The sequence below is a fragment of the Phodopus roborovskii genome, unplaced genomic scaffold (assembly GCF_943737965.1).
Source record: "Phodopus roborovskii unplaced genomic scaffold, PHOROB, whole genome shotgun sequence".
Classification (NCBI taxonomy): Eukaryota; Metazoa; Chordata; class Mammalia; order Rodentia; family Cricetidae; genus Phodopus; species Phodopus roborovskii.
In genome coordinates, this window is record NW_026126433.1 from 43,093,434 (window position 1) to 43,113,187 (window position 19,754).

Consider the following 19,754-nt stretch of genomic DNA (forward strand, 5'->3'; position numbering starts at 1 on the left):
GGCTCTTCCTGTACCTCCATTTACCTTCCCAGTTTCTAAGCTAACTAACCTAGGCAGAAAGTTCCCTACTAAATTACAAGTCTACTGCTGTTGAGTGGAGGTTGAGTTCTCATGAGTGGAAGACCTGTAGGTCCTTTTACCCTCATTCCTGCCTGCTGACCACCTATCTTTCCCGCATTCCACGAGGCTGCGCCTTTAAACCTTCTCGGCCCTTGCCCCGCCCCTGGTCCGCCCCGTCTGAGGCGGGACCCTCCAGAAAAGTCTAAGCCCGGTCGGGTCTTGAGCTCCACTCACCACTGCAGCCCCTGACGAGTGTGAGCACTTCTCCATCCAGCTTGGACGGTGAGCACGACTGAGGGAGCAAGGAAGCGGGGTGGGGGTATGTGTGTGGTCTGTAGAAAGCAAGAAGCCAACATTTGATTGTTGCTCCAGGGGGCCTGGGAGTTGTAGACTGGCTGCCTCAAGGGTCCGAACTGGGTGCCCCGCCCCATGCTGTCAGGTCCGCTTCCCAAGCCTGGGCTCTGCATTGTTGGGCAATTAAGTAAGGCGAGCCTTGCGGGTGGGTGCACAGACGGGGCGTCCATCTCGACCCGAGGGGTCGGGTTCCAAGCCCCAGCAGGCTGCTTCAGCGTCGAGTTCTTGGGGGAGAAGGAAGGCAGGCTGGCGTTGAGTGGCGGCGAGGTCAGGGTTCTGGAGCGTGCTCTGGTGCGTCTCCATAGTCCCTGAATTTACTGTGCGACCCTTCTACTTCCTGGTCCAGGAGCACGTGTGAGCGCTGCCTGCCTTCTGTGCCCTCGAGACCGCCTTTTTGCGCCCCTCACCCCACACCCGGTGGTTTGCTTTTCTGGGTACTTGGGTTCACCACCTGGGGTCATGGGTCTCCGTGTGTTACTTGCATAGTGGCCTGGTCTTCTGTGAAACCCCATTCCTCTCCTGGAGTGCCTTGACCTCAGACATCTCGGGGCTGCAGCCCTGACTGCACTCGGATGTGTCCTGTCTGGAGGGCTTGGCCCTTGTCCAAGTTCTCCAACCCTAGCTTGAGCCCCGCTGCCTCCTCCCGTGCCCCCTGCTGCTGGGAAAGCTGGTGGTGGCCGCGGGCGGGCGGGCGGGCTGCCCAGACCTGCGTCACCCCAGTGGCGGGAGGGCGGTGGGTGACTCATCCGCAGTAACGGCCCAGGGTGTGGCCGTGGGGGTGGGAGCGGCCGCTGAAGGGGCTGGACCTGCAGACCGGAAGTAGATTGCCTCCTTGCTGGGTGCTGCAGGCCTCCCTGTGTTCGTTTGGGAAAGGTTCTGGAACAGTAGGTATCTGTGGAGCAAAAGCAGCGGCGAGGAAAAGAGGAGGTGCGGTGTAGGAGACCTGTGGCTCGACGGGCTCCCCTTGTTCTCTCAGCAGTAGTCAGGGACAGCTCCTCATCTCTAAGCTCCTCCCAATTTCTCCTTCCAGCAGTTCAGGGTACACCTCTGACTGTGGGGCAAGGGTTCCAGAGCCAGCAAATAATCTTTGCTCTTGCAATCCCCTTGCGCACCCATGACTTTACTGTCTATGCCGCCCCCACCCCAGGGGATTGGCCCCTAGTTTGTCTTCACTCCATTACCTTGCTCTTCGAGGTTTGGCGGGGGGGGGGGGGGGGGGGTTGTATGTGGGCTTTTTAGCTCAGAAGCGTCTTTCCTACCCGGGATGTGTCTTCTAGACTTCTTTGATTGTACGTCTCTACCCACAAACTGCATATGCCTTCCAGGACCTCCAAAACTGCATCTGGCTATACCCTGAGAACTGATAGGATCCCTCATGCCCCTTTGCCCAGGGCCTCCACCCAAGTCTGTGTGGAGTGGGTGTTCCTGCCTGGGGGGCCCCCACCCTGCCTCCATTCTTATGTTTGGTACACAGAAGTCATGGCAACGACCTCCACCCCCTCCTCTCCTCCTGAGCAGGCCTTGCGGCTTCCTGTTTGTGGAACTTAGCTTTCTCTTCTGTTCAGGACTCTAGGTGGAAAGGGGGCTTCCCCCTGTTGGTGGGGGAGGGTCTTCCCCAAGGTATCACCTTAACCACAGTGCTACCACTGGCCTTCTGCCTACCCATGTGGCATTTCTGTTTCAGAACAGCCCCGACTCACAAGTGAGTCGGGAACTTCCCTATGTTACATCTGCAGAATGAGAGGAGAGTCCCCTTGTCTTCCCAATAAATATTCAGTCACGAATCCCAAAGTCCGACCCTTCCCAACTTGGTGTTCCCCTTGCCTTCAGCATTGACGCTGAATGGTGTGAGGTAAGCTGCCAGCCGTGGGTTGGGTGGAGCCCAGGGTTGGAAGGCCTTTTGTGGCCCCTCCTCCTTTCCCAGCTATTGTATGTAACCTTGTAGGCCTGAGTGAGGATTGTTCCCAGGGCTACAGTCGGCTCTGGAGTCCACCACCACTGGCAGCCCACCATGTAGGCTGTCCAGCTGTTGTCTTCACTTGGGCATGTCCTACACCTGTGTTACAGCTGGGCAGATGTGTTTAGCCCACACCAGAAGGAGACTTGCTATTTTCTCTTTCTGAGGGAGGGCTGGGGTAGGTCTCCTGGGTGTAACTAGGGTGGGTCTCTCCAGCTGCAGCAGCCACAATCCATCAGCTGCCTGCCTGAGTGGAGTAGGGAGAGACACAGCTGCTGGCCTGGCTGGGATAGCCTCATCTGAGAACTCCGCCCCGTGCCTCTGCCACTTAGGGGTTCTGGGGTCACGGCCTCAGAGTGGAACAGAGACAGTGCAGCTGGAGGCCAACAACCTTGCCGGCTGTGTCCAGGCTCCAGAGCCCCGGGAGGGTCCCTCAGTAGGCCCCTCAGTAGGCACCCGTCCGGAGGTAGATCTGGGCAGGGGGACACGGGCAGGGTCTGTCTTTGGACTTCTTCTTAACCCTGGTATCTGGGTTAATCATTCTCTTGCCCTTTCTTTACCTGTGCCCGGGCTTCAGGCCCATCGGCTCCTTGGGAACAGCTCCAAGAGAAGCTGTTCCAGAAGCGAAGTCTAAACATTGGGCCGGGGAAAGGAGGCTTGCTTGTGATAGGAGCCTTTAGCCCCCTTCTTTTCCTATCCTGTCTTGTGTAGACTGGGAGCTGAGCAGTTGCGGCTGGACTTGTGAGGAGGAGGGTGCTGTACCCCTCCCTGCCCGCTCCTGCCCAGGCCACAGCCACTCCACTCCTTTACCTGCGTGCGAGCGTCAAGCTGATTGTGTGTGTGGCCTGTGGTGTGATGTGGGTCGGGACCCAGCCTGACATTTATCTGGTCTGGCTGGGGGAAGTCTCCTAATGGAGTTTAAAAATAGCTGATTTATGGGGACGATCCTGCCGGAAATGTGCAGCTGGGTAACCCAGGGCAGAAAGGGGCAGCCATGTTGAGGGGTAGGGGGGAGGGTGAGGTGGGGGTGGGGAGGCTGACCCAGCACACAACCTCTGCCCAGACATTATTGGAGACTGCCTGGCTTCTTGTATTTTGGCAGAGCACCAGAGCCCATTGTGGGGGTGGTGGGAGTGTTTAACCTGGGGTGCATGAGAGAGGGAGCCAGCATGACTTCATCCCTTAAGTCTGACCTGGCCTACAGCCAGATGTGGGCTCCCTGCCTCTCTTTGAATGGAGGCTCTTGTCCTGCTTTCTGAGCTTCTGAGATGGTCAGCTCTATTTCTGGCCAGAGAGGAGGACCCCTAAGCAAGGGCTGGGAGCACCAAGTGAGGGACAGTGTCCCTTCTCTGTTCCTGGCTTCCTTGCACATCAGCCGCAGCTCCAGTACTTGCTCTCTAGGTTTCTGGGTGTGGGACCTGTCAGTAAAGTGGTGGGTGGGGCAGGCTGCCTACAGTGAAATGCTGCCCCCTCAGGCCTGTGGTCAGAAGCTTCCAGTCTACCCTAACCAAGATCCTCAAGGGAAGTTAAACCCAGCCGTGCACTCTGCCATGGTTCTTGCTCTCTCTAGGTGGCCCTGAAAATAAGGTCCAAGGCTCTAGATTAATTTCCTGTTTCTGCTGCAACACACTTAGGGACACACGGGCTGCTCTGATGGTTGGGGGGGGGGGTGTCTTACAGGAGGAGGTCCAGGTGCTAGAGGGGCTGTGTTCTTGGGGAGCTAGGGGAGAATCCATTTCCTTTTCTAGCTTCTGGAGTCATTGCTTGCGTGATACTTACTCTTCCTTCCCACCCATTCTGTCTTCCCCCTTCGCTGACTGAAAATGAGAACTCTTGTGATGCTACTGGGCCCACTTGGCTGATACTCCGTGATCATTCCATCTGCAAACGCCCCCTCCACGCCTTTTTTTTTTTTTTTTAAACTATGTAAGGTGATATATCTCCGGTTCTGGGAATTAGTACACGGATGCCTTCGGCGATGAGAGTAAAGAAGGAGGAAGGGAGCTAGTCTGTCTACCATGATGGCTAGAAGGGAGGGAAAAGAATGTGTTTTGATTGCTGGGTTTTTCACAGGAAATTCCCTTTGCCTGCTAAAATGTGGGCCTGCTTTTTCCAGCAAGCCCACCCAGACTAATTCTGTTAATTCCTGTAATATGATCTGAACTGTGCAGCCTAGTAGTCAGTGTGTACACTGTTTACACTATCACCTTTACCCCTTGTGCCCCCTTGATGGTTCTGGGGATAGTATAGGTCCAAGGACTTCATTCTCTTCTACAATCCCTACTACAGATGCTCAGTTAAAAACCTAGTGTTTCATGGAAGCTGGTTCCACTCACTCCTGCTCTTGGCATAGGTTTCCCACGTGCTCTGTATTCTCATTTTCTAAGTCATTTTCTAAGGCTCTAAAGAGCAGGGTTGGAGGCTACACTGACCAACTTGCCTTTGTCAAGCTTCATTAATCCCAAGGAAAAGCTGAACCCAAAGCATTTCACCTATCCTGTATTCCAGTGGATCCTGAGCTTCATTCTAGATGTAAACCATTCATTTAAGTAAAATTTAGTGCCTGCAGCCTCACAACAGCCAGAGTTCAGGTCCTGGGCAGGGATTCCATCTCTGGTCCTCATGGGCACCCTGCGTGTTGTACAATGTTGACTGTGGGCCTGGTTATGTCCTCTCCATAGCACTTCACCATCACCACAGCTGTCAGAATGGCCAACCGGGGACCTGCGTACGGCCTGAGCCGAGAGGTGCAGCAGAAGATTGAGAAGCAATACGATGCAGACCTGGAGCAGATCCTGATCCAGTGGATTACCACTCAGTGCCGCAAGGATGTGGGCCGGCCCCAGCCTGGACGTGAGAACTTCCAGAACTGGCTCAAGGATGGCACGGTGAGAGATAGATGGGAGGTTCAGGGAGTGTGGGGCTGATGCTGGGGTGTCTGGGACCATTTAACCCAAAGAAGAGGTCCAGGTGCTGGGGTGTCTGGGACCATTTAACCCAAAGAAGAGAAGAGAGAATATAGAGATTCAAGTTTGTCATCAACCTGAATAGCTTCCTGGAGGCTATTAGAGCCCCCCATGCTTTCCTACCTCACCAAGGAGTAAAGATCAAGGAGGACATGACTCTTGCAACAAAAACTCATAGGTGCTAGTAGGACAGCTGTTTGGAAAGAGAATGAGAAGGTATGCTCTGGGTAGTGAGGAAAGACTAAACACTGGCTCCTCATCTGGGTTCAGAGGCAGGAGGCACCTTGAGGCTCACCACGGGAAGGCACCTCTCTGGTTTACTATCTTTGGGCCTCTTTCTGATCTTTACCAACTGTGTCCTTACTCCTCACCTCCTCCAGGTGCTGTGTGAGCTCATCAATTCACTACACCCCGAGGGGCAGGCACCAGTAAAGAAGATCCAGGCCTCCACAATGGCCTTCAGGCAGATGGAGCAGATCTCTCAGTTCCTGCAGGCTGCTGAGCGCTATGGCATTAACACCACTGACATCTTCCAAACTGTGGATCTCTGGGAAGGTGTGCCAGGGCCCAGGCTGTTAACCTAGGAGACCCAGGGTTGGGCCGGGCCATCTTTACTAAAGGAAAATGATAGGTGGTGGGTTTCCTGAGGACAAGTGTGCCAGTGAGTGAGTGTGTGTGTGTGCATGTATTCATGTGTTTGATGACAGGTGGGCCATACTTGGTTAGGATAGGAACAACAAATGAAAGAGTTTGGATGCCAAGTTTGTAGACCTACTGATAGGTAGAATCCTGGCATCCAGTACCCTACTCCCACTCAGACGACATAACTGCTTTTCTTCCAGGAAAGAACATGGCTTGCGTGCAGCGGACACTAATGAACCTGGGTGGGCTGGCAGTAGCCAGGGGTGATGGGTTCTTCTCTGGGGATCCCAACTGGTTTCCTAAGTAAGTATCTGCTGGTTCAGTATTCTTGCCCATTCCTGTCTGTAGAAAATAAATGATGTCGCCATTACAAAGCACCTTTAGAACTCTGGAAGGTGGGAGGTGGTGGCAGTGGCAATGACTGTCCTTTTGGAGAGATAAAGAGGTGCTTCTTGGAAGCCCAGAGGTCTCAAAGGCAGAGTGGGTATCAGCTTACATGTTCAGGGAAGAATTTACTGGGGTAGCTAGCCTCTGACTGCCTCCTAATCGGTACTTTCTTTCTACCCCAGGAAGTCCAAGGAGAACCCCCGCAACTTCTCAGACAACCAGTTGCAAGAGGGCAAGAATGTGATTGGGCTACAGATGGGCACCAACCGTGGAGCATCTCAGGCAGGCATGACCGGCTATGGGATGCCACGCCAGATCCTCTGATCAGACACCCCCCCTGCCCCTGCCCTCCATGAATGGTTAATATATATGTATATATATGTTTTAGCAGTGACAGTCCCTGAGAGCCCCTGGACCTCTAAGCTCCCCTCTGCCAAGGCAGGGTCCAACCTATCTTATCACCTCTGGCAGTGCCCGAAGATTCTCTCTCTCTCTGGGCTTACTAATACATTCCTTCAACACAGCCATCAAAACTGGACCAACTTTCCCCTGGGACCAAAGCCTCCTCCCCAAAGCATGCTTCTCTTTCCCTAAGCTCTGTGCTTCCACTCCATTCCTTGGCTAGGAGTCAGAGATGTTGCCCTGTGGCCCCATGCCGCACTGACCTTCCTTCTGCAAGTATGCCTCTCTTACAGCTGTGGCTGTAGGGATTTAATTTATAGGGAGGGGCCTGCGGCTGTCGCTCCAGCCACAGCTGGGCTGTACTTAGCACACATCTGGGCAGCTTTCCCCAGCACAGGCCCTTTTGACTTCTTATTTTCCATTCCTCTCACTGTGGCTAAGGGGTGGGGCAGCAGAGACAGAGGCAGAAGAGCTGTCCACTATGGTCTGGGGCTTGAGGAACATGAGTTTGCTGATTTTCAATAAAGAATCTCATTCTTTTTTGGATGGAGTCAGGCTGTGTCTAGGGCCACTTTGCCCACTTCGGGTGGGGTGGGGGCGAGGGTGGGGGGAATCATCAGGCAAAGAGTGAGGGCATAGATGAAAGGTTGCAGGGCTGAGCCCTGTCTTTGTTTTCATCCCCATCCTTTCTCTGTCATTTGATTGACGGGAAGACAGCTTGGGATTAGGAAGGGATAGGACCTCACTTGGGATAGGAGCCTTAATGCAGCTTATGTAGGCTTCAATTGCAGGACAGGAGACCTTTATATCTCTATGAACTGGGCAGGTGGCTACTCTTGGCTGAGTCTTGACTAGGACAGGCCTAACCAAACAGGAGGCCCTTGAGGCAGACAGGTGGCAAGATGGCCCATGTTGGAGTAGGCAATTCCAGCGTGGGGGCTGAAGGTGGGGTCACAGTGGCTGGACAGAACCGAAGGCTGGGGAATGAACAAAATGAGTTAGTTTTCTGTGGAGATGCCTTGTCCATTGACCCTAAGCACAAGTGAGCTGCATTCCAGGGAGAGTTTGTTGCAGCTTTCCTTTAGACTTTGGCCATGGACGAGATAATCAACTTAGGGTCACTCTGTCCCCAGCCCGACCTAGGAATGAATGCTTGCAGCCTGTAGACAGACCTCCCATTATCTCAAGGCTTCCTATGCTGGCTACATGTCTTCCCATGGAGGACCTGAGGGACTCTAGGCCAGCTAATACTCAACCCCTGCCCACCCTCACCAGCCAGTTTCAGGGCTGTGGTCTTCCCGTTTTTGTTTTGGTACTACCCATCTGTTTCAGGCAGAAAGCCACAACACTATGCAGATAATGCAGCAGTTTGGAACCAATGAGCTTTTGTTTACCCTTCCTTCCCTGCCTCACTCTGGCAATCTCTTCCTAGAAACACCTACTGTGTGCCAGACATGATGCCATAGTTTATAGCTATCAGCCCCATGGCTTTCAACCTTATCCTGACACCTCACTATGGAAGAGATAGCATTTTCTTGCTTGCTGTACTCCCAGGGACTGTGGCACAGATAAGATAGGCTGCAGCCTCTGTATAAATCTCCAGGGGGTTAGCTGTCACTCCTTTATCTCTTCTTTAGAAAGGCTATGTGGTCTGCCAGTGTGAGAGAGTGATGTCATTGCAGAGAAAACACTGAATTCACTGATTTTTTTTTTTTTTTTTTTTTTTTTTTTTTTTTTAAACATCCTTCCCTGGTTTAACTATTTAGAGCTACAAAGCGTTGTCAACACTGAAATTTTCTGGGATGTGATACGCCTTAGCATTACACTGCCTGGTCCCAGAAGAGTCTTAGAGAAGTCCAGGAGATGGATATTACCTTATTATTGCCCCCATTTTATCCTCTGCATCTCACAAAGGGCAAGAAACCTAGCCAAGGTCCTCTAGCTGTCACATGAAGAAGAAAGTATTTGAGCCCTAAGTTAGCCTAGCTGAAGGTATGGTTCAGCCTATATTGTTATAGGCTCAGCCACAAGAAGGGGGATGATGAGAGTGTGAAGTAAGGTGGGATGGATAATGGGATGCTGTCCCTGCTGTAAACTAGAGAGGATGACTCCTAAGGTCCCATGAGGATTGTGTAAGCCCAGAATAGAGAGGATTTGCATGGTAAAGGCTTGTAAAGACCCAAGAAATGGATGTGAGGGGATAAAAAGTAGGCTTTGTGTGCGTGGTGGACTGGGAGATTGATGATGCCCATTGGTGCTCCAGCCCATCACCACTGTACTGATGAATGTGATTGAAGAAGCCTCAGCTGGCTCAGTCTCACTCTCTAGAGTGACATTTCCAAGGCAGACACCAGTGGGGTCCAAGACATGCTCATTTTCCTTCTGGCTGTGATTTCCAACTGCCAAGCTTGGAAAGGAATCTCATTATCTCTTAATCCTTCTCAGTAGACATTCAACTCTGTTCTAGTTAGGGTGTGTGTGTGTATGTGTGTGTGTGTGTGTGTGTGTGTGTGTGTGTGTGTGTGTGAACTTGACACAAATGAGTTATCTGGGAAGAGGAATGTCATTGAGCAAATACTTCCATCAGATTGGCCTACAGGAGGGCCAGTGTGGGAGGGCCCAGCCCACAGTGGGCAAGTAGACCTGGGTGATAATAGAAAGCAGCCTCAACAAGCCATGAAGAACAAGCCAGTAAGCGGCGTTTTCCTATCGCTTCTCCTTCGGTTTCTGCCTCCAGGTCCCTGCCTTGAGTTCCTGCCTTGTCTCCCCACAGTGAACTGTGACTTAGGACATGTATAACAAATAAATCCTTTTCTTGCCAAGTTTCTTTTGGTCCTGATATCTTTACTACAGCAACAGAGAGCAAACTAAGACAAAACCCTTTGGGGACTAGCATCTTAAGATCTGGTATCGTTTTCTGTTTGTTTGCTTTTTAGCTTTTGGTCTGAGCTGGGTCAGTTTCACAACTGGCTCTTCTAATTTTTCCTGGCGTCCTTTCAAGCCCTGGAGCCCAGAATGGGTCCGAACCCTGATGCCAGGAGAAACAGCTCCTTTGTACCATGTCCCCTTCGCTTGTCATCTCCTGGTCTCCCTTCTTTGTGGCTTTCTGTATGTATTTTGTAACTGATACTGCAGGGAGAATCCAGCTACCTAAAAAAAATTTCCTTGGAGGTCTCTCCATGGTTTGCTCTTTTTATCTCCTCAAAGCTTTGTTCAAATATCTCCATTCCTGACCACCCTACTTAAAACAGCACACCACCTCAGCCTGTATCTCCTCTCCTTTTGTGCTCCCATTTATGACTGTTGGAGAGCCAATATGCTTTACTTACTCATTTTCAGCCCCCACCCGTAGAATCCACACTGCACAGAGGCAGGGTTTTATTGGTTTTGTTCATGTTCACATTCATGCTACAGGTGCTGGATAAATATTTGTTAGATGAATAATCGAACGACTGTCCTACCACCTACTTGCTCTCAAACCCCCTTGCCTAGTAAGATAGTGCCCCGCCACCCCAGGGCACAGCAATTCAGACTCTCATCCCATCTGAGATGGGACCAAGCTCCCACACTTCCCTTGTGCTAATTTTCACAAAGCAAAACCCCAAGAAGCTTCACTTCTTACCACCAGAGAAGCTGCAAAGTGGATGGAGGGTAGTGTTTGTGTGCAAATGGAAAGCTGACTGATGATTTGGGATGGGGGATGGGGAGTAGGAGGAGCACGGGAGGAAGAGGGAAGAGTCAACTTTCCTTCGTTTACTTTGCCTTCATCCATGAAGTGGAAAATCACTGGAGGTGTAGAAAAAGTGGGCGTGGCCCTTGGTGGCCAATAGAAGAGGGAATTAGAGAAGGGCAGCGAGGGAAGGAGGAGGGTTTCAGAAGCTCCACCCAGTTTGACTTGCCTGTGAGAAAAAGCGAAGGTCTGTGCTGTCCCTGTGTGAGTGTGTACCCAGGTGTGTGAGGACTGAGTAGATCAAGGCTCAGGGTCCCAGGTGGGAGAGATGAATCTGTGTGGAGAGACTGACTGTGAGTTGTCTGTCTGCTCAGGACGGAGGATAAAGGGTGGGTAGAGATGTTGGTCCTGGGTGCATAGGCATCTGTGTGTTTGTCCACCCTGGAGAACAATAGGCGTGATTCCAGGCCCCTATTGCTCTTTGAGAACTTGGCAAGGGGCCCAAGGAACAGTGGAACAGGGAGAGGGCTGGGTAATAGGACCCCAGGGAAGGAAACAATAAAGAGACTGGATTAAATTTGTTGAAGAAAGGGCTAAAAGAATGAATTAGTAACTGTCTCTTTGTGAAGAAGCAGGTTTTAGTCCTGGTGGCTGGAGAGGAGGGTTACAGAGAAATGCCCTAAAGTTGCATCTAGAGAAATTTAGGTTAGACAAGGAAAAATGATACTCTTGCCTCTAAAGGTTATTAGCCTCTGGGATCTCTCAAGGGTCAGAAGGAATGTCTTCAATAATAGGACAAATCTCATTTCCTAATGGAGGAAAACGGGCAGTTCTGTCTGGAAATGCTCAGATAACCTTCCTTCCTTCCTTTCGTGTGTGTGTGTGTGTGTGTGTGTGTGTGTGTTTCAAGACTTATTGTACTTCAGACCTTACAGGGTAAATTATTGATATATGACCTCTTTGCTCAAAGACTGTGGTCCTGTTGGGAAATAACATATGGATGTGAGTCGTGATGATTCTCAAAGCCAGTGACACGTTCCTATGAGGAATGCATGGACCCCATGGGACTGTCTTGTCAACTCCTCAATACCCTGGTGAATCCCTGAATGCCATGGGGATCAGAGGTCACCTATATCAGGACTTTTCTCCCCCCCCCCCAATCTGCTCATGTGAATACAGGAACATAGCAGGGGGACTTGGAATGTCTGTGAAGGACACAGTCAAAGAGGTGTAAGGGTGAGAACCAGGGTCAGCAGGAGCAGCCAGGTCAACTTCACTAGAACCTGAAGTGGGTGTGGAGAGGTGATAGAAACATTCCATCAGACACCGGGCTGTCATTCTATTTCACTTCACTTTTGGTAGAGCCTGGCTTTTCAGTTGGTTTTCCAGTAGGGAAGTTGGTTTTCTAGTGACAGAAGCATGGCGATGGTGCACTCTGTGCTAGGAACTCTATGTTTTGGATTTATTCTTTCATTATTTCAAAAAGTAATCCCTGAGCATCTTTTCAAGGTTGTGGCACCTGCTGTGTCTGGGGGTGGGAGCTCTGCAATTAACAAGACAAGCAATCTCTGCTCTCTCAAAAGGGGTAAGAAAAGTAAAGAGACAATTATAAAACATGTCTTGTGGCACCATTATAAGAGGGTCTAGGTCATAAAGGGATCTCCAGGATGGGTGCCATGACCCATCATCACCGTCATCATCACCACCATCACCGTCACCACCATGCTTCTACCACACACTGAGCTATATTTCCCTTCTAGAAAACCAGTTAAAAAACTGAATTCTACTAACACACATCTTACACCATATATTCGGTATGGAAGATGGTGACATTTGAAGATACAAGAATGGTTGGAAGCATATAGGGTGGCCAGGGATGGTGAGGGTTCCCAGGCTCAATGTGATAAGTGCCCTTGCAGAGGTGAAGCTATGCCGAACTGGACTATAAATCTCTGCATTTAGAGATGATGCTAAGAAATGTGGTTGAGAAAGGAAGTGAGAATCAGATCATCAAAGGACTTCAAAGAAAAGCTACTGGATTCTTCTCCTGGAGACAGGTTCTTCTATGGTTGGCCTTGAACTTGTGGTAGTCTTCCTACCTCTGCCTGTGGCATGCTGGGTGGGGTTCAGGTGTTTGCCACCATACCTCATGACTGAATGATGCTGAACCAGAAAACAGAGTTGTAAACTGTGTTTTGTTCAGAAAGTTCTATGAGGCTGCAAGGCAAAGAATGGCCTAAAATAGGAAAAGGACTACTGCAGTGGTTCAGGCTGAAGTGACAGTGGTCTGGGTAATGAGGACTGGAAGACAATAATGAAGTTGTTTGTGACTCTTATTGACAGCATTACAACATGAAGGGGAGAGAAAGGGGTTAGGAAGACATTGTTTAGCTCAAGTAATTCATGTGCCAGCTGAGAAATCCATAAACTAATGAACCAACTGAAACCTAAACTCTGGGTAACAGAAGTCCAAGCTACTGATCACCCTGTTATGGGGTTCCCCTGAGAAGTAACTGACCCTGAAGAAGGGTTCAGCCTACAGCTGGCTCGAGCTGTGGTTTTCCTGTGAGTGGAGTTCAGGGCCACAGTGGAGGAAGGGAGAGGTCAGGCTTGGCAAGAGGTACAGGAAGTTCAGCTTTGCGGTAGCCACCTCTCTAGTTAAATGGAGATCTGGCTGCTTCGGGGAGGAACCTACAAGAGCGCCTGAGGCACAGCCCCTGGAACGTGCTTCTGCAGGCTTCCTGCTCAAGGCAGCCTGACCTTCATAGACCTCCCTCAGATAGCCCCATTTTTACCTGCAGCGACAGAAACTACTGCGACCACCGAGACAAAACCCAAGAGGTGTGCTTTCAAGACATTCGGATATTTATTGATCCCAGAGAGGTTTGTCACCTCCTGGTAAGGCTTTAATATTTTCATATCCTTTGAGAGAACAGAAAAGCCAAAGCTTAGGGAGTGTGAGTGATTTGCCCAGAGTCCTAGGGTTCCTGAGAGCAGAAAGCATACATTACTTGTCTTCCCTTGGCTCCTGGTTCTCAGAACCAAAAAGTGCTGCAGTCAGAAGGAGCTCAGAGTGCAGGATTTTGAACTGGTTCTGCATGAACTAGAATCCCATGTTTTAAAATTCTTGTCAATCAGTTGATGTTGAAAGCCAGGCCCCCTTGGAGCTGGGGCTGGCTACAGACTTCAGGGAACGCAGGATAGTGAATTCTTCTAACCTGACCACCATGAGCTCCAACTTGCTAAACACATCCCATCCTCTACAGCGATATCCTCACACTCCAGAGTGGGACTCAATGGGATTCTAGTGAGAAATGTAGATTTCAGTAGACTTATTAGAGCTATAGACACAGAACCTGGGTGGAGATCAAATTGCATCTCAAATGCAGTATATCCTAGAAGGCTGGAAAAAGTTTCTCTAACAAGAAAAGCACTCTTGGAAGAGTGCTGGCCTGAGCCAGGAACAGTTCTTGTCCCTACCCCCTCAACCCCAGCTCTGTTTGGTGACTGTGGTGAGGTTGCCAGGGGAACCAGCCCTTGCAACTTCCTGACTTTGGCGTTTTTTCCCCCTCCTTAGCCTTATCTCAGCATCCGCCACCCAGTCCAGGGCTATGTGCTGGTCACGTAGGAGGGGAAGCTGGTGCCAGGCATGTCCAGGACACCAAGGGAACACTGGCCCAAGTACTGGGTGGGTAGGAGGGTGGTGCTGTGAAATTCAAGAAGTCTGGGAGGGTGGGTAGGGGCACAGTTTCATTAATGTCTTTCTCTGTGGCCTGGGAGGTACCTGCCAAATGGCGATGTAAGGAAGGGTGATAGTGACTAACAAGGGTCTCTCTGGCCTAACTCTGATGTCCCATCTCTTCTTTCACCATCCCCTCTGGTGTGTGTTCTTTTCTCTCCTCCCTAGACCCAAAGTCTCCAGCCCCAAGGACCCCCGTGGTCCCTACTTCCACCCCACAGAGACATCCCTGCCCCCACAGTTCTATGCACTTCTGTTTGGTTCCAGATTTCGTTCCCTGTGTTTTTAGTGTTTTAGGCTCTCCTCTTTCCTTGCCTCGGCTGGGACTCCTGGGCAGTCGTTAAGAACAGGAAAGAGAAAGGGAGTTTTGAAGACAGATGGAAAGCAGTTAGCAATTTAAGTAAAGTAATTCGTGCGTTTAAGCATTTATTTATGTTTTGAGCTTTCCTTTGATTTCAAAAGAATTTAGGGTGGTTTGGAGAATTTAAGTGTTCCAGGAAAAGGGATGGTGACGCAGCTCTCAAGCTTCATGCAGCTTAGTAGACAGGGTAAGATCCATTCCTGGGTCCTGATGTGTGTACTACACTAGGGATACCCATCCCCACCCCTCCTCACCACATGGCTGGGGGTAAGAAATTACTGCATACTGATTTTTGAGCATGGTCTTATCTTTTTAACCCACCCTCCCTCAGGGTGGGGACAATTATCTTTTCCCAAGAGGAAACCAGGCCCAGGCCAGGGTCAAGCCTTGGGAGACTCTAAAATCATAGCTGTCCTTTTCCATTCTGTTCCCTCAGGGAACACAGCATGGGAGAGCTTCCTCCAGGCCCTCCAAGATGGGATTTTGGCTGGGAACCAGACTGAGAAGAAACAGCTTTACCGAGGAGCAACAGGATACCCCTAAAATGGAAGCAAAGGCTAGAGAAGGCGATGAGAAAGGTCCAGGGGGTGGAGGTGATTCCTGGCCTCAAGAACTCCAGGTCTGAGTATAGTTCAGAAAGACTGTGCAGGAGAGCCACATGCAAAGAACAAACGTTCTCTACGGGAGTGTGGAGTTCCGTCTCATTCTCTGTCCATGCCCAGCTACCCCATCCTATTTCCTTCCTCGCCTAGCTTCAGAGTGTGTTGCCTTAGGGCCGGGAGTCCAGGTTCCTCCATGCATTTCAGAGGGGCCAGAGGAAGGGGAGAGTAAGAAGTGGTAGAGCATCAGTCTCTCTTCCCATTGCTTAGACAGGAGATACGCCTCAGTGAGAAGCCAGACTTTATTTTAATAGAGCTGCTGGACTGTGTTTCCCAGGCTCCTCCAGCTAAAAGTGCTTACTCATCATAGCATCAAACTTCCTATGTCTCCTGCCTCAGCCAGTGTGGGGAGCATCCCAAGAGCCGAGGAGTGACCAGCTAGGCACCCTTCAAAGCTCCAAGCGATGAGAAGGCTGTTCCAGGGCCAAGTCCAAACCAGAACTGACAGGCTGTGCTCTAGCCTCTTGCCTCCACCCCTGTCCTGACCACTGGCTAGTAACCTGGGCTTTCCCTGGGAGTGGAGCCATGGTAAGAAGGGTTAGGCAGCCGGAGGTGGGGTCAGGGTGAGTGGCGCAGTACCCTCCCTCTTCTTCTGGCTACTTAGCCTCTTAGCCCTTCTCATAGCTCTCATCTCTGGACTTGCTGGACAGTGAGGACATGATGAAAATGGGACAAAGCAGAGGAGATAAAAAAAAATTGCATATGGGGGAAAGTAGAAGGGAAAGGACTCCAAAGATGAGCAATGTAGACATAACTGGAAGAAGAGAAGGGTGTTGAGGGATGAATGGGCAGGTCTGGTGGAGGGAGGTAACAGCTTGAAGCCTTACTAGACAAGGATAGGATACTGCTGTGCTGGGAGAGAGAGAGAGAGAGAGAGAGAGAGAGAGAGAGAGAGAGAGAGAGAGAGAGAGAGAGAGAAAGGGTCTTGTGAGGCTTGAAGCTTTTTGGGAGCTCCAATTGAGATAAGCAATCTGAAATTATTAATCCAAAATTAAATACAGAAACACTTGGAATAATAAACAAAGCTGGAATAATTATAAGCTTTAAGCACTCTGGAAAATGTCACAAAAATTCTCCACCCCAGGAGTAATATGCTTTGTGAGTGGCTTTTCACCTCCACCTCTTTGTCTCTGGACATGATCATGATTTTATAGCCTGAGCAAGACAACCCAGTCTTTCCTGGGATGTGGATTGATCAGTATTTTTGTTATTATTGATAGACTAGAACATCTCACTTCACAGTTTGTTGTAGGCAACATCATGTTGGTTTTTGTTGTTGTTGTCAAATTTGGGGAATTTACACAAACTTTCTTTCTTATAGGAGTCGTAGGATTTCAGAACATTGTTCAGTAATTAATCTTAAGTGTCCTTTGAATTGATGACACTCATTAATCAGATTGTCGCTGGTCTCCTCTTGTTGTGCTAATATGGGTTTCATGCATTCTCTATCAATGCCAGTGCTTTATATTAAATCAACAAGGAATTAACATTCTCCCAATGTTTGCATCATTTCCTCCTCTTGGTAAGTGGATTACTACAGACCCTAAATTTAGCCTTCAAATTTCATCTGTTCTTCTTTTGGAATTACTCTTTTCGTGGTATAATTTAAAAAATTGTTTTAATTTGCTTCTCAATTTCAAAGTAATTCCTACTGATTTCAGGGCTTGATTTTATTTATTTATTTATTTATTTATTTATTTCTGTTTCATGAACTGTCCATTTTAACTTTATGTCTTTCAAATATACACACTTAAAGGTGTAAGAAGAAAATATATTGTCCATATGTACACAAATCAGAAAATTTTTAAATTTGACTTGAAGCTGGGGATTTAGGTCAGTGGTAGAGCATTTTCCTGGGATGCCTGAGGCCCTGGGTTTGATTCTCTGTTTAAGGAGATTGCTCAGTGGGTAAAAATACTAGCTGAAAAAGCTTGACCAACCTGAGCTGGATCCCTGGATGTCGCGGCCCATGTGGTATTCATGGTGCTCTTACATGGAGATGGAAGGCAGAGACAGGGGAATCACACTCATCCGTCTCCTCCCCTTTCCATCCCATGAACACAAATATCAGTCTAAAATGGAATGTCATCCTTTTAGGGCACAGGGAACTATGCAGAAGAGGAGGCTGAAAGATTGTAAGAGCCAGAGGGGATGGATGACACCAAGGAACAGTGTCTTCTGGACACAACAGGAATGACACACATATGAACTCACACCAAGGAAACAGCATCTTCCAGACACAACAGGACCCAGAAGGCCGTGGCAGTAAATACAGGGCCTGTACAGGTCTAAGTCAAGTGGAGGAAGTGAACATGAGCTCACATCCTTAACCAAGAAGCTATCTCTAGTTGACACTGGTAAAGGAACAGTTAGTTTCTCCAGTGGAGTTTCATTGGGTATACAGACTCCATGTTTATCAGTAGATAGTAGATGGCCAACACAAAATGAACTCAATGGCATTTTTTCATTTTGCTCTCATGTTGCTTGGTTTAGACATTTTACTTCCTTACTGGTCTTTTGCTTATATATTATATATATTATGGTTTCTGGGTTTTTTTTTTTTTTTTTTTTTTTTTTGAGGCAGGGTTTCTCTGTGCAACAATCCTGGCTGTTCTGGAACTCTGGAACTCTCTTTGTAGACGAGGATGGCCTCAAACTTACTATCTCCTGGCTGATTTTTGTTATTTATTTGTTTGTTTATTTTTGGTGTGTGTTTGTGTGTGTCTGCTTGTGTATGTGTTTCTTATGGAGTTTTTTCTTCCTTTTCTTTCTTTATTAATCAAGTTTATTTCTTTCCTAAAGAAAAAGAAAGAAGGTGTGGAATTGGAAAGTTGGGTGGGGAGATGAGGAGGATCTAGGAGGAGATGAGGGTAACTGTGGTCAGAATGCATTGTATGAAAAAATATTTTCAATAATAGAAGCTTCAAATAAAAACATAAGTTAAAACGGAGTTTAAAGCAGCATATTCAATAAATTTTATTTTATTTTTCAAATCTTTGGAAATATATTGCAGGGTGTGGAGGGTGTGTTCTTCCTGAGGACCCAGGTTTGCTCCCCAGCACCCACAGGACAGATCATAACTCTCTGTTAACTTCAGTTCCGTGGATCCAATGCCATCTTCTGGCCCCCATGGGTACTGCAGACATGTGTTGCATGAACAATTTAATCATTGTACATGTACATGTACTCATGTACATAAAAATGATAGATAAGAAAAGTGTTCAAAAATATGTCACAGAGTCCTTTCAACACACAGCCCAGATGTCTACCTCTTTATCCCCAGAACTTGTGAATATTTACTGTGCATGGCAAAGGCGGCTTTTTGGAAATGACTAAATTAGGGAGCCCAAGATGGGAGGTGATCTTCAATGTTCTGGGCAGGCAGAGTCCTGAAAAATCAGAGGGCCTTTCCCAGCAGAGGGAGATGTGACTATTGCAGAACTGCCCAAGATGGTCCACACTGTTGCCTTTGTGGATAGTGGGAGGGGTCATGGGCCAAGAAGAAGGGACAGCCTTAGAAACACCAGAACCTCTAGGAAGAATGCTTCCAGGCTGATTCTTCGATTTTAGCCTAGTGAAACCCATATCAAACTTTAAAGCTCTAATAAATTCGTGTTTATTTAGGCTATTGAGTTCATGGTGATTTGTTACAGCAGTAGTGAGAAACTAACACATGGGCTTGGACAGTTTTAAAATGAGAAGATTGCCTCATTGTGCTTGGGAAAACTAGGGTAACTTGTATATTTCAGGTGCTATAACAAACAAATGCAAAGAGAAAACATCAGCGAAAGAGAAATGCAAGTAGCCAGCCAGTTTGGGTGCCCAGGGGGCAGCTTTTCTCTGACATAACATCTGATGTACATGTAACTTTGTGTGTTGCATGTTGAGTCTCTTTCTGGACCCGAAGAACTTCAGTTTTTACTAAGCATTAATATCAATGGAATCCACACTTAACATTTTGTCCTAGTCTTACTTGTATGTGTATGCATGGTGTGTATGCATGTTGTATGTGTGCTTGCATATGTGTTCAGATACACTGCATGAGTGTGCATGCATGGGGAGACTGAAGGTTGGTGTTGAGTGTCCTCCTCAATTGCTTCCCACCTTACATATTGAAGTAAAGACTCTCACTGAAGCTCAGAGTTTGCTGATTCTGTTAATCTAGGAGGCTGGATTGTTCTGGGACCCCATCCATCTCTGCCTCCTGGGATTAGGGACTGTCATACCTGCATTCCCATCAGGCATTTATGTGGGTTTTGGGGATCTGAATTCTGGTCTTCAGGCTTGTATGACACACGTTTTTTTCAGCGATCCAGCTTCTCATGCCCACTTACAGCTCTTTAGTACTGATGGTTAGAGAAGTATTTTCTGGCTCTGGTTTCCAGCTTCGTTCATTCCCAGCCTTGTTTCCCCTCCATTTTCGGATTCTGTAGGCATCAGACATCACAACACAGACATGGAGCCACATGACTGTTAAGTGGCTGCCTGGATGTCCAGTGAGTTGACTTAGTAGTCTGGTAGGAGGAGCATTCCAGGAAGTTTTCCTATTCTAGGAGA

General features: G+C 48.7%; 1 protein-coding gene across 1 annotated transcript; it reads left to right on the forward strand.

The window, feature by feature from the left end:
- Nucleotides 1–308: 308 nt before the first annotated feature.
- Nucleotides 309–7,318, forward strand: Tagln2 (transgelin 2). Its single transcript, XM_051186330.1, has 5 exons — nt 309–342; nt 5,053–5,259; nt 5,718–5,892; nt 6,180–6,282; nt 6,549–7,318. The coding sequence occupies exons 2-5, from the start codon at nt 5,080–5,082 to the stop codon at nt 6,688–6,690; spliced, it is 600 nt and encodes a 199-aa protein (XP_051042287.1). The 5' UTR covers nt 309–342; nt 5,053–5,079; the 3' UTR covers nt 6,691–7,318.
- The last annotated feature ends 12,436 nt before the right edge of the window (nt 7,319–19,754 follow it).

Excerpts from the sequence above, each read along its gene's own strand:
- Tagln2 (XM_051186330.1), top strand. The coding sequence starts at position 5,080 with ATGGCCAACCGGGGACCTGCGTACGGCCTGAGCCGAGAGGTGCAGCAG. Across the intron at positions 5,893-6,179 it reads AACTGTGGATCTCTGGGAAG|GAAAGAACATGGCTTGCGTG; the intron begins GTGTGCCAGGGC and ends CTTTTCTTCCAG. Across the intron at positions 6,283-6,548 it reads GATCCCAACTGGTTTCCTAA|GAAGTCCAAGGAGAACCCCC; the intron begins GTAAGTATCTGC and ends TTTCTACCCCAG.